The following is a 13,644-nucleotide window of genomic DNA, read 5'->3' on the forward strand; positions in this document are numbered from 1 at the left end:
TTTTGCATGTTTAATAGTACAGTACAGTATCTTCTTTTCACTCAGTGGCTGATCTTTGTGGAAGCTATGCAGATCTGTTAGTAGCAGGGAGTTGTGCTATGCGAGGAGTAGAAGTTCTGAGCACTGCAATTCGCAAGACTCAAGAATCTCCCCTTCATCTCACTTCAATCCATGCTCACTTGGTACACCTGTGCCTTGTGTCAAAATGTTTTAAGCCTGCTATTAAGTTCATGGATATAGATATTATGGACATTAGCAAGGAGGTTAGTAATATTTATATTTTTTTATTTTTTAATATTATGTATTGTATACCATATATGTCAAATACAACTTAATAAATTCTAAGACATTGGTGCAAACAATAAATAATGAGACTGCTCTTGCTGACATAGTCAGCATAAGCATGTGCAGCGCAAGGGAGGAGGAGGATGTGCAGTTTTTCTGGAGGAGGTAGTCAGTGTTGCTGTTGGAGGCAGTCTGGTAGGGTCAGGGCTTCACCTTTTGCTGTCAGGGTAGCCCTCGTTAAAGCCCGATTCTTTGTTGTGTGCACCTCCTGCTGTCGGCTCCTCGACTGCTCATTGGCACTGTTCTGATAGCTCTTAGAGATACACTGCTGTTCATGGTTTGAGCCTGCCCCTTTGCAATTTGCCCCCTTTAATAGGGCAGTTTGGGGAGAGTCCAGCTTGTCCAGTTTGCCAACTCCTGATTCCATTATTTGTGGGCTTTTTGGGTCGTTTCCTGAGGCCTTTGGCAGAGTTGGTCGGTCCTTCCCACCGTCTGGAATGTTGGGGCTTACGGGGCAGGCCTCTTCTCCTCATCTTTATTAGGTCATTGCAGAGTGGATAGGTTTAATTGTCATTATTGTACCAGTTATCACTTAGGAGGATGTGCTATTAGTTTTGATCTGTTGTTCTTAGGTGTCATAGCAAGGGACATCCTTTGTTGGTAAGACTGAGCTCTGCTCTCTTCAACTCTGTGCTTCTTGCTATGAAGTCAGAACATTTGAAAGTATTTAGAGTAGTGTCAGAGAGAGCCTTGAGTGAGAGCCATGTCCTCTGAAGAGTGGGGCTATTGCTATGGGGGAGCAAATGAGGCGGTTCTTGTTTTGTAGGTATTATTATTATGCTTGTTCATGAAATGCAGAATTTAGAAATTTAGTTAAACCAGAATTAACTCTGCTTCTAGTAACTTTTATGTTATTTTTCCCACTTACAGCGTAATGGATATGATGTCAAGCACTTTCTTCTTTATTACTACTATGGAGGTATGATTTATACAGCGATAAAGAATTATGATAGAGCGCAGTACTTTTTTCGTGTTTGCATCACAACTCCTGCCTTGGCTGTGTCTCATATCATGCTAGAAGCTTTCAAGAAATACATCCTTGTCTCTCTCATACTGGAGGGAAAGGTAAGTCATTCTTGTGATTCTTTTGTATATTATACCATTTTATGTAAGGTGACATATTTAAGTTCTCTTAGCTTGTTATCCTTGCTACATACTCGTGGTCTGAACAGTCATAAGATTCAGAGGAAAACATCTTGAATATAATGCTGGGATGTCTAGAAGAAGAAAGAAAGGAAGGAATCACAATAACGTGGCTAAAGTATGTTGACCAGACACCACACTAGACGGTGAAGGGACAAGGACGTTTTGGTCCATCCTGGACCATTCTCAAGTCGATTGTACTTGAGAATGGTCCAGGACGGACCGAAATGTTGTCGTCCCTTCATCTTCTAGTGTGTAGTCTGGTCAACGAGAGGAAGTTTAAAATATCTAGTACAATTGGTTAATTTATTAATACTGTATATATGCATTATATTGTAATACCAAAGCCAAATAATATTTTTACTGAACTAGGTAGAACAAACTTGTACAGTGAAGTAATTTCTTATTATTGAATGTTTTACTGAGAAAACTTTGTTATCCAATGTTTCCAATATTTACCAATACATTTTTTCCTGGAGAGAGCCATGTAGTTGTTTTCTGAAGCTACCTTAATGAGAATGCTCAGTACTAAAAGGTCACATCAGTTGCAGAAGTTCTGTTTCGCCAACCGGGGGACCAGAGCAAGAACCAGGCCCCATCACAGAGGCACAAGGGCCGAGTGACAATTCGTCACTCTAAGCTAACACTCCACACCCACCCAGTTGGGTCGGTGTGGAGCAAGACTAATAACTGCATGACTCACTATAGATGTAAAGTGCCTTGTATAGTGACAGTTGTGAGCCTCTTGTTGAATCACTTTTGATATAAAAATATTGATATGTACTGTATATGTATTTGTGTAAATGATATATATATCATTTACATATATATTAGACGTCCCTTCACCGTCTAACCAACCCTACCTAACCTACATAGGTTAGGTAGGGTTGGTTAGGTTCGGTCATATATCTACGTTATATATATATATATATATATATATATATATATATATATATATATATATATATATATATATATATATATATATATATATATATATATATATATATATATATATATATATACACACACACACACACACACACACACACACACACACACACACACACACACACACACACACACACACACACACACACACACACACACACACACTACTGAAAACACTAAACGAAAAGTTCCAAAGTGTGTTTGTACAAAATGAAATCTTTAGGGAACCAGATACAATAAGAATTCCAGAGAACAACATAGAACACATAGAGGTGTCTAGAGACGAAGTGGAAAAAATGCTTAAGGAGCTCGGTAAGAACAAAGCAGCTGGCCCAGATGGCGTTTCACCATGGGTTCTGAGAGAATGTGCATCTGAGCTCAGCATTCCACTTCACCTGATCTTTCAGGCATCCCTGTGTACAGGAATCGTAGCAGACGGGTGGAAACAGGCTAACATAGTTCCAATCTACAAAAGTGGCAGCAGGGAAGACCCCCTCAATTATAGACCTGTATCATTGACAAGTGTAATAGTGAAAGTATTGGAAAAACTAATCAAAACTAAATGGGTAGAACACCTAGAGAGAAATGATATAATATCAGACAGACAGTATGGTTTTCGATCTGGAAGATCCTGTGTATCGAATTTACTCAGTTTCTATGATCGAGCCACAGAGATATTACAGGAAAGAGATGGTTGGGTTGACTGCATCTATCTGGACCTAAAAAAGGCTTTCGACAGAGTTCCACATAAGAGGTTGTTCTGGAAACTGGAAAATATTGGAGGGGTGACAGGTAAGCTTCTATCATGGATGAAAAATTTTCTGACTGATAGAAAAATGAGGGCAGTAATCAGAGGCAATGTATCGGAATGGAGAAATGTCACAAGTGGAGTACCACAGGGTTCAGTTCTTGCACCAGTGATGTTTATTGTGTACATAAATGATCTACCAGTTGGTATACAGAATTATATGAACATGTTTGCTGATGATGCTAAGATAATAGGAAGGATAAGGAATTTAGATGACTGTCATGCCCTTCAAGAAGACCTGGACAAAATAAGTATATGGAGCACCACTTGGCAAATGGAATTTAATGTTAATAAATGTCATGTTATGGAATGTGGAATAGGAGAACATAGACCCCACACAACCTATATATTATGTGAGAAATCTTTAAAGAATTCTGATAAAGAAAGAGATCTAGGAGTGGTTCTAGATAGAAAACTATCACCTGAGGACCACATAAAGAATATTGTGCAAGGAGCCTATGCTATGCTTTCTAACTTCAGAATTGCATTTAAATACATGGATGGCGATATTCTAAAGAAATTGTTCATGACTTTTGTTAGGCCAAAGCTAGAATATGCAGCTGTTGTGTGGTGCCCATATCTTAAGAAGCACATCAACAAACTGGAAAAGGTGCAAAGACATGCTACTAAGTGGCTCCCAGAACTGAAGGGCAAGAGCTACGAGGAGAGGTTAGAAGCATTAAATATGCCAAAACTAGAAGACAGAAGAAAAAGAGGTGATATGATCACTACATACAAAATAGTAACAGGAATTGATAAAATCGACAGGGAAGACTTCCTGAGACCTGGAATTTCAAGAACAAGAGGTCATAGATTTAAACTAGCTAAACACAGATGCCGAAGAAATATAAGAAAATTCACCTTCGCAAATAGAGTGGTAGACGGTTGGAACAAGTTAAGTGAGAAGGTGGTGGAGGCCAAGACCGTCAGTAGTTTCAAAGCGTTATATGACAAAGAGTGCTGGGAAGACGGGACACCACGAGCGTAGCTCTCATCCTGTAACTACACTTAGGTAATTACACTTAGGTAATTACACACACACACACACACACACACACACACACACACACACACACACACACACACACACACACACACACACACACACACACACACACACACACACACACACACACACACACACACACACACACACACACACACACACACACACACACACACACACACACACACACACACACACACACACACACACACACACACACACACACACACACACACACACACACACACACACACACACACACACACACACACACACACACACACACACACACACACACACACACACACACACACACACACACACACACACACACACACACACACACACACACACACACACACACACACACACACACACACACACACACACACACACACACACACACACACACACACACACACACACACACACACACACACACACACACACACACACACACACACACACACACACACACACACACACACACACACACACACACACACACACACACACACACACACACACACACACACACACACACACACACACACACACACACACACACACACACACACACACACACACACACACACACACACACACACGTACGTACCTCGGAATGCGAGTGTCCCTGTATGCGAGTTTTTCGGAAGACGAGCAGGATTTACTCCAAAAATATGTCTCGGAAGGCGAGGGTTACCTCGGGACGCGAGTTTGTTGATATGTGTACAGGCCGACTGGCGCGTGGTGGCATGGCGATCGCGCCTCAGTTTACCAGTGTCTCGTGTCCAGTGACTATCCCACCTGAATTCTTCACAAGGATTTACAGTTTTTTATCGGTTTTTTGGCCATTTGAGCATAAAAGTTGTCATTATATATCTTGCCATGGGTCTCAAGAAAGCCATTGGTAAGGTTCAACCTAAGAAAATAGCTGTGAGTAGAGGCAGTAGAGGATGTCCCTTCTTGATTAAGAAAATGTGTGAAGTATGGGAAGAACTTCAAAGTTTTGTTGAAAAAACTCACCCAGATAAAGCTGTAGCAGGCCGTTGCATTGACCTTTTAAATGATAATGTGATGTCTTACTACAGACAAGTGTTAAAATGTAGGGAAAACAAGTCTCATTAGACAAATTCTTAGTAAAACAAGCAAGTCCTAGTGGTATGCAGGCAAAATGTGCCAGAGTGTGCATACCAGTGAAGTCCTCACTGCCTGATGTGATAATGGAAGGGGACTCCCCTTCCAAACAGTAACTCCTCTCTTCCTCCCCCTCCTCATCATCTTCCATACACCTACAGCATTCAACAGCAAGGTAAGTAATAACTTGAACATAGTTTTGTAGGTTTATTTAGATGAATTAGGTATAAAAATTTAGTTTGATGTGGGGTTTTTGGGGTAGTCAGGAACGGATTAATTCATTTCCCTTTATTGCTTATGGGGAAATTAGCTTCGGAATGCGAGTTTTCGGAATACGAGGCATCTCCAGGAACCAATTAAACTCTTAAACTGAGGTATGCCTGTATATGGTATGTAACATTAACTATTGTTTAACACTTTCGCGCTCTCGGCGCTCAAAAAAAAACAATACCCCAGATGCTTTCGGCACTTCGCGCGCCTACGCGGTAAGACCGAAAAGTGTACACTCTTTTGACTGTCCTGACAATAATTGAAGGCGCACGTATTTAAATTTGGTATCACTGTGTTCGCAATGAAATTGTCTATAAGAGCATACCTATAAAATGCCGCCCAAGCATAAGGAGTATCAACACCAAATAAAAAACTATGCAGATCACTCGCCGAGAGCGCCAAACAGCAACAAAATGTTTCCACTCTCTTAATGGTTGCGAAGCCTACAGTTGTCCTACATCGCTAATTTTGGTATCATTGGAATCGCAATAAAATTCTCTACACGGACATATGCATATGAATGTTTAATATAGGTAATTGCCCACCCGCAAGAGTGTGTGAAGTGGAGAGTAGTTAGCCGCGAGCGCACTGGCGAAAACACAGGGGGGAAATCATGCTTGGAAAGTTTATACGTTTCCTGACCCTACTTTTCTATGTATGTATTTCTTTTTTATACCAATGTGTTCGCAATAAAATTTTCTATAAGATGAACTGTATAACATTTGTACAAAGCATGTGTAAGAAAAGCGCCAAATATAGAACCACGTCGCTCAGTATGCGTTCGCGGCAGAAACGAACGCATTGTTTTCGTTCGTTTGATGTTTGTCATGTTTATACTTGTTGAAACATTTTATAATTTGTATGACAGTGATCGCAGTAAAATTCCCTACACAGACATATACATAACACATACAAATATTTCCCACGTGTTGGATATATCAACGGCTAAAGGGAACCCACTGCCACACACTCGCCTCACCCCCAAACATACTTTGTGTATTTTTTTTTTTACTCATAGAAGTTTATGTGATATAATATTCATTCTGGTACCAAAACATTCGCAAATAAATTCCTTACAAAACAAAAGTATCCCCATCCATTTCGGTTAAAAAATGGAATTTATAGAAATATTTTTTCGATGGACGAGAAAAGTAGGCTGTTATGCGGAATCGTAAGAGAAAACGACGACGAGTTATCTCTAATCTAAAGCGCGAAAGTGTTAACTAGCTTTAAAAGATTGTCACTTGCTTAGGTAAGTGAACTGTGGGGTTCAGTTCCTGAAACCATTATGTGCCTCTGTAACCCTTTCCACCATCGCCTTCGGGATGGGTATGGGGGTGCATAATAAAGTAATTGAATTGCCGGAAAAAGACTGCAGCAAGTCAGCGGAGCTTTACAGACAACTGGACGGTTCACAGAAATGAAGCCTCAAATCCACCAAACAACAAGGTAAATGATTCGTACAGAACAAGGGATTCATGCACATTAGCTCGAAACTCGTTAGTACCTAAAACTACCACCAAGTTTGCAGTTGTGATGCAAACACGAAAAATCTTTGTTATCTTGCCATCATGTGAGATTTAAGGGTCATTTCTGGGGTGGACAGGTGCATTATCAAGCAACAACAAAGCCCAAACTTTGCTTGGCCTTATTTTGAGTCTCTTAATTTGATGCTCATGAACTTCCTTGCAGAACACATAATGAAACCAAGAAAGATCTCTTGTGTAAACCATGCATTCTTTGAGTTATAATATTTCACAGGCAAGCTGTCCAAGCAATGTTGCAGGGCTCTTGGTTTCTTGGATTTGCCAACAATTGCACATGTGATTCGGTCTGTGCTGTCGGCATTGGCACGTGCGCGCGCGCACACACGCACGCACGCACACACACACACACACACACGCACACACACACGCACACACACACACGCGCACACACACACACACACGCGCACACACTCACGCGGAGGCCAAGACCGTCAGTAGTTTCAAAGCGTTATATGACAAAGAGTGCTGGGAAGACGGGACACCACGAGCGTAGCTCTCATCCTGTAACTACACTTAGGTAATTACACACACGCGCGCGCGCACAAAGGGTGGTCGTTAAGATGAGATCTTTCAAAAGAAGATAGAGAGAAGCTGAAACTGAACCTCGCCGAGGCAAAACATTTAAATGAGAGCAGGAATGAAGAAGAAATAAATTTTTTTTTCTACAAAGTGATAGGGGTAGGCAAACCAGTAAAGTGGTACATAAAGGCAAACCAACAAAATCAATAGAGAGAGGGGGAGTGAAGAATAAGGAGAGGGGGAACAAGTTCCTGAAGATTGCATACACCAACATAGATGGAGTGAGATCGAAGATACTGGAGTTAAGTGATGTAATACAGCTGCAGACACCAGACATTGTTGCACTCACGGAGACAAAACTTGAAGATGTAATTTTAAATGAGGTCATATTCCCAAGGGGCTACTCAATTTGGAGACGGGACAGAAAAATTAGGAAAGGCGGTGGCGTTGCTGTGCTGGTAAAAGAACACCTAAAGGTGAACAAAATAATGACTGCCAATCCACAAGAAGTTGACATAATAGCACTAGAGATCTGCCATGAGGATGATAAACTAATGATAATAAATGCATATAGTCCACCACCAAGCAGCACATGGTCAAAGGAGGAGCTAGATAGTAAACGTGAAGGTCTTATAACAATAATGAGAGAGATTATAGCGAGAGCGGATAACGATAGATCACGACTGTTGATAGTCGGTGACTTCAACTTGAAATCCATAGACTGGGAAGCATATGAATCTAAAACAGAAGATTTTTGGACCTGTAAATTTGTAGACCTCATCCTGGAAACATTCTTGTATCAACATGTTAAACAAGCTATGAGGATGAGGGAAGGGGACGTTCCCTCCATGCTAGATTTGATATTTACCAGGAAGGAGGAAGAGATATTTGACATTCAGTACCTTCCTCCCTTGGGTAAAAGTGACCATGTCTTTTTGGGAATAAAGTATGCAATGCGTTATAAGCTGGAAGAAAATAAGGAGGTTGAAGCAGTTGAAAAACCAGACTTCAGGAGAGGACATTATGGTGACCTTAGAAATTTTTTTAGTGAGTATAATTGGACAGACTTGATGCTAGGCAAGGAAGTGAATGAGATGTATGTCAAGTTTTGTGAAATATATGATAAAGGCACAAAAAAATTTATACCAAAACAGAGATGCAGGGCCAGAAAACAGGATTGGTTCGACAGAAATTGTGAGAGGGCAAGAGACCAAAAGACACAAAAATGAAATCAGTATAGGAAGAGGCCAAACCCCCAAACATACCAGCGATACAAAGATGTGAGAAACAACTATACAGCAGTAAGGAGAGAGGCAGAAAGAAATTTTGAAAAAGGGATAGCGGATAAATGTAAAACAGAACCGGGCCTATTCTACAAATTCATAAACAACAAATTGCAGGTAAAGGATAATATCCAGAGGTTGAAAATGGGAAACAGATTCACGGAAAATGAAAAGGAAATGTGTGAAACATTAAATGAAAAGTTCCAAAGTGTGTTTGTACAAAATGAAATCTTCAGAGAACCAGACACAATAAGAATTCCAGAGAACAACATAGAGCGGATAGAGGTGTCTAGAGATGAAGTGGAAAATATGCTAAAGGAGCTCGGGAGGAACAAAGCAGCTGGCCCAGATGGCGTTTCACCATGGGTTCTGAGAGAATGTGCATCTGAGCTCAGCATTCCACTTCACCTGATCTTTCAGGCATCCCTGTGTACAGGAATCGTAGCAGACGTGTGGAAACAGGCTAACATAGTTCCAATCTACAAAAGTGGCAGCAGGGAAGACCCCCTCAATTATAGACCTGTATCATTGACAAGTGTAATAGTGAAAGTATTGGAAAAGCTAATCAAAACTAAATGGGTAGAACACCTGGAGAGAAATGATATAATATCAGACAGACAGTATGGTTTTCGATCAGGAAGATCCTGTGTATCGAATTTACTCAGTTTCTATGATCGGGCCACAGAGATATTACAGGAAAGAGATGGCTGGGTTGACTGCATCTATCTGGACCTAAAAAAGGCTTTCGACAGAGTTCCACATAAGAGGTTGTTCTGGAAACTGGAAAATATTGGAGGGGTGACAGGTAAGCTTCTATCATGGATGAAAAATTTTCTGACTGATAGAAAAATGAGGGCAGTAATCAGAGGCAATGTATCGGAATGGAGAAATGTCACAAGTGGAGTACCACAGGGTTCAGTTCTTGCACCAGTGATGTTTATTGTGTACATAAATGATCTACCAGTTGGTATACAGAATTATATGAACATGTTTGCTGATGATGCTAAGATAATAGGAAGGATAAGAAATTTAGATGATTGTCATGCCCTTCAAGAAGACCTGGACAAAATAAGTATATGGAGCACCACCTGGCAAATGGAATTTAATGTTAATAAATGTCATGTTATGGAATGTGGAATAGGAGAACATAGACCCCATACAACCTATATATTATGTGAGAAATCTTTAAAGAATTCTGATAAAGAAAAAGATCTAGGGGTGGTTCTAGATAGAAAACTATCACCTGAGGACCACATAAAGAATATTGTGCAAGGAGCCTATGCGATGCTTTCTAACTTCAGAATTGCATTTAAATACATGGATGGCAATATACTAAAGAAATTGTTCATGACTTTTGTTAGGCCAAAGCTAGAATATGCAGTTGTTGTGTGGTGCCCATATCTTAAGAAGCACATCAACAAGCTGGAAAAGGTGCAAAGACATGCTACGAAGTGGCTCCCAGAACTGAAGGGCAAGAGCTACGAGGAGAGGTTGGAAGCATTAAACATGCCAAAACTAGAAGACAGAAGAAAAAGAGGTGATATGATCACTACGTACAAAATAGTAACAGGAATTGATAAAATCGACAGGGAAGGATTCCTGAGACCTGGCACTTCAAGAACAAGAGGTCATAGATTTAAACTAGCTAAACACAGATGCCGAAGAAATATAAGAAAATTCACCTTCGCAAATAGAGTGGTAGACGGTTGGAACAAGTTAAGTGAGAAGGTGGTGGAGGCCAAGACCGTCAGTAGTTTCAAAGCGTTATATGACAAAGAGTGCTGGGAAGACGGGACACCACGAGCGTAGCTCTCATCCTGTAACTACACTTAGGTAATTACACACACACACACACACACACACACACACACACACACACGTAGCTCTCATCCTGTAACTACACTTAGGTAATTACACATACACACACATATATATATATATATATATATATATATATATATATATATATATATATATATATATATATATATATATATATATATATATATATATATATATATATATATATATATATATATATATATATATATATATATATATATATATATATATATATATATATATATATATATATATATATATATATATATATATATATATATATATATATATATATATATATATATATATATATATATATATATATATATATATATATATATATATATATATATATATATATATATATATATATATATATATATATATATATATATATATATATATATATATATATATATATATATATATATATATATATATATATATATATATATATATATATATATATATATATATATATATATATATATATATATATATATATATATATATATATATATATATATATATATATATATATATATATATATATATAATGAATGAATGCATGCATGCATGCATGCAAGGGCTTGGTGAAAATTGTTAGCATTTTATGAACTCTCCAAAACTGTTAGCAACAGAAAGTCAGCATACTCTACCATAGAGCATTTCGTTATATTCCTTGCTGATTTATATTTTTCTGAACATATTGTGGCTTAACCCCTGGGCTGCTCTTGCAATTTTAGCCTGCAACATGCCCAGGCACAAGAAATAAAAAAAATAATTATTTTTTTCGTCTTATATAAGTGTTCATTTATGTTCCGTGATCACTGGGGAAAAAAATCGTAGGCGAGATATTTTGGCCGCAATAGGGAGAGGAAGTCAGGCAAAAGTGAGGCATTGACGGAGCAAGCGTTGAAGGCGGTCTGCTCTGCCTTAGCCGTCAAGCGGGAGTTGCCACAAAGATATTATTACCGAATTATTTCAATGTCTGATTGATTTTTTCTCAGTTTTTTCAATATTATTATTCAATAGTGTGTAGTGTGATATATTTATACCATAAAACGTGTGAACCATCGTTATACTCAAAAGTATTGTGAGCATATTAGTAATTCAATTACTGTATTATGTTCATAAAACAATAAACAAATAGTTTTGCAGTTATTAAACTATATACACAGGTGATATATAAGTATCTGCATGTTTTGTTCACCATAACTTTACAACTAAGCTGGTATGGTAAGCTCAGACAATGACAGAGGTCGCCTCACAGTCAGCTGGTGCTCCCTCCCTCACTTGTTGAAGGCTAGATGCACTAACATTCCTCCTCCAACTATACTATTTGTAGTGTTATTATATGAACATGTTATGTATAAGTATCTACATATTTTGCTCACCATAACTATACAACTAAGCTGGTATGGTGCCCAAAGAACATAGTGGCCACCCTTACACAGCATGAAAAGTCATGCAGATGATGCCCCTCCTTCACCAAAATGGCATCTCCCAATATACTCCTTTTGCTGTTATTACCTATATATACACATTATATACAAGTATCTACATTTGTGTTCACCATAGCAAACCACTAGTGTGGTCAGTGCAGACACAGGTGGCCATACAGATTCGATAGATGACATTACCACCCTCTCTCCCTCAGCATTTCTCTTCCCACCATACAACGCACAGCACAAATTATCACAACAGTCCTGCTATTATCAGAATCCTGGTCATTTTTATCACAGTCAGGCTCTTCTGTAATACTATCATTGCTAAAAAATATCAGTTACATAGATATTTTTACATTTTTTAGGCAATGATGTGGTCACAAGCTGAACAGCAGTGCTGTGAGCTCATGCTGCATGCACCAGCCTTGGTAGCTCACTCAGTACTAAGGCTCTCGCACCCGGGCATGCTGCCCACGATTTTTTTTTAAATGGCGTCTGTTTACAAGAGCCCTGAAAAAGCTAATGTGAACCCCGTGTAGTCGCGGGACTTTAAATCTTGCATGGTACTCCCACACATCGTATGATGTGGTGTGCAATTCTGCGGCAGTTACTCGTTACATCATATGATGTGTTGTGCAGTTTAAAGGTTAAACTCATGTAAATACTGTTAGTACTGCTTTAGATATAATTTTGCTAGTAAATTCTTTATGCCACTTTCTCCATTGTTATTTGATTTAACTTTCTTAAAAAAAATCTATTCAACAATTGTGAGTCTACATTTCTTTTTTCAACAGATTGGAAGGATCCCAAAATATGCATCATTGGTTGTAACGCGTTTTATTAAGCCATTAAGTCAAGTGTACTGGGACTTAGGAACTGCATTTGGTACAAATTGTCCAGACAAAGTATGCTCTGTAATCAACAAAAATCAAGAGACATTTGTAAGGTTTGTATTATTATCTAACACTTGAAGAACCAATTTGGCTTTTGTATTTTAATAGAATAATTAAATTTTCTGGGGGGAGCCCCGTCGGCTCCCCGGAGCTTTATCGGCTGATATGCTAATGTCAGACTTTGGCATCAGTCATGTGTATGGAGTTCTAGGGCCTACCGGGGACCACGAGCCAGAACCTGGCCCCCTCAGAGAGGCAAGGGGAGCAATGGCCTATAGAAACCCCCGTGTGGTTGGAAGCATTCTATGTCTGCCATCGACCGGGTCAAGCATCCAGAAAGGTAAGCATTCCAAAACAAACCCCTATTCTGGTGAAAATTGCTACCTAAGCCGAACTAGTGGATAGAACTCTTCAACAGAAAACAAGGAAACTAGTATGATGTCATACGTCAC

At 39.0% G+C, this 13,644-nt stretch overlaps 1 protein-coding gene across 1 annotated transcript in view; it reads left to right on the plus strand.

Annotated features, from left to right (window-relative positions):
- Positions 1-13,644, plus strand: part of CSN3 (COP9 signalosome subunit 3) — a 49,959-nt gene that overhangs the window by 7,622 nt on the left and 28,693 nt on the right. Inside the window, exons 3-5 of the mRNA XM_045759152.2 lie at positions 46-263; positions 1,216-1,410; positions 13,094-13,245. Coding sequence (XP_045615108.1) covers positions 46-263; positions 1,216-1,410; positions 13,094-13,245 — 565 coding nt within the window. The remainder of the gene's footprint in view (positions 1-45; positions 264-1,215; positions 1,411-13,093; positions 13,246-13,644) is intronic.

The sequence above is a fragment of the Procambarus clarkii genome, chromosome 35 (assembly GCF_040958095.1).
Source record: "Procambarus clarkii isolate CNS0578487 chromosome 35, FALCON_Pclarkii_2.0, whole genome shotgun sequence".
Taxonomy (NCBI): Eukaryota; Metazoa; Arthropoda; class Malacostraca; order Decapoda; family Cambaridae; genus Procambarus; species Procambarus clarkii.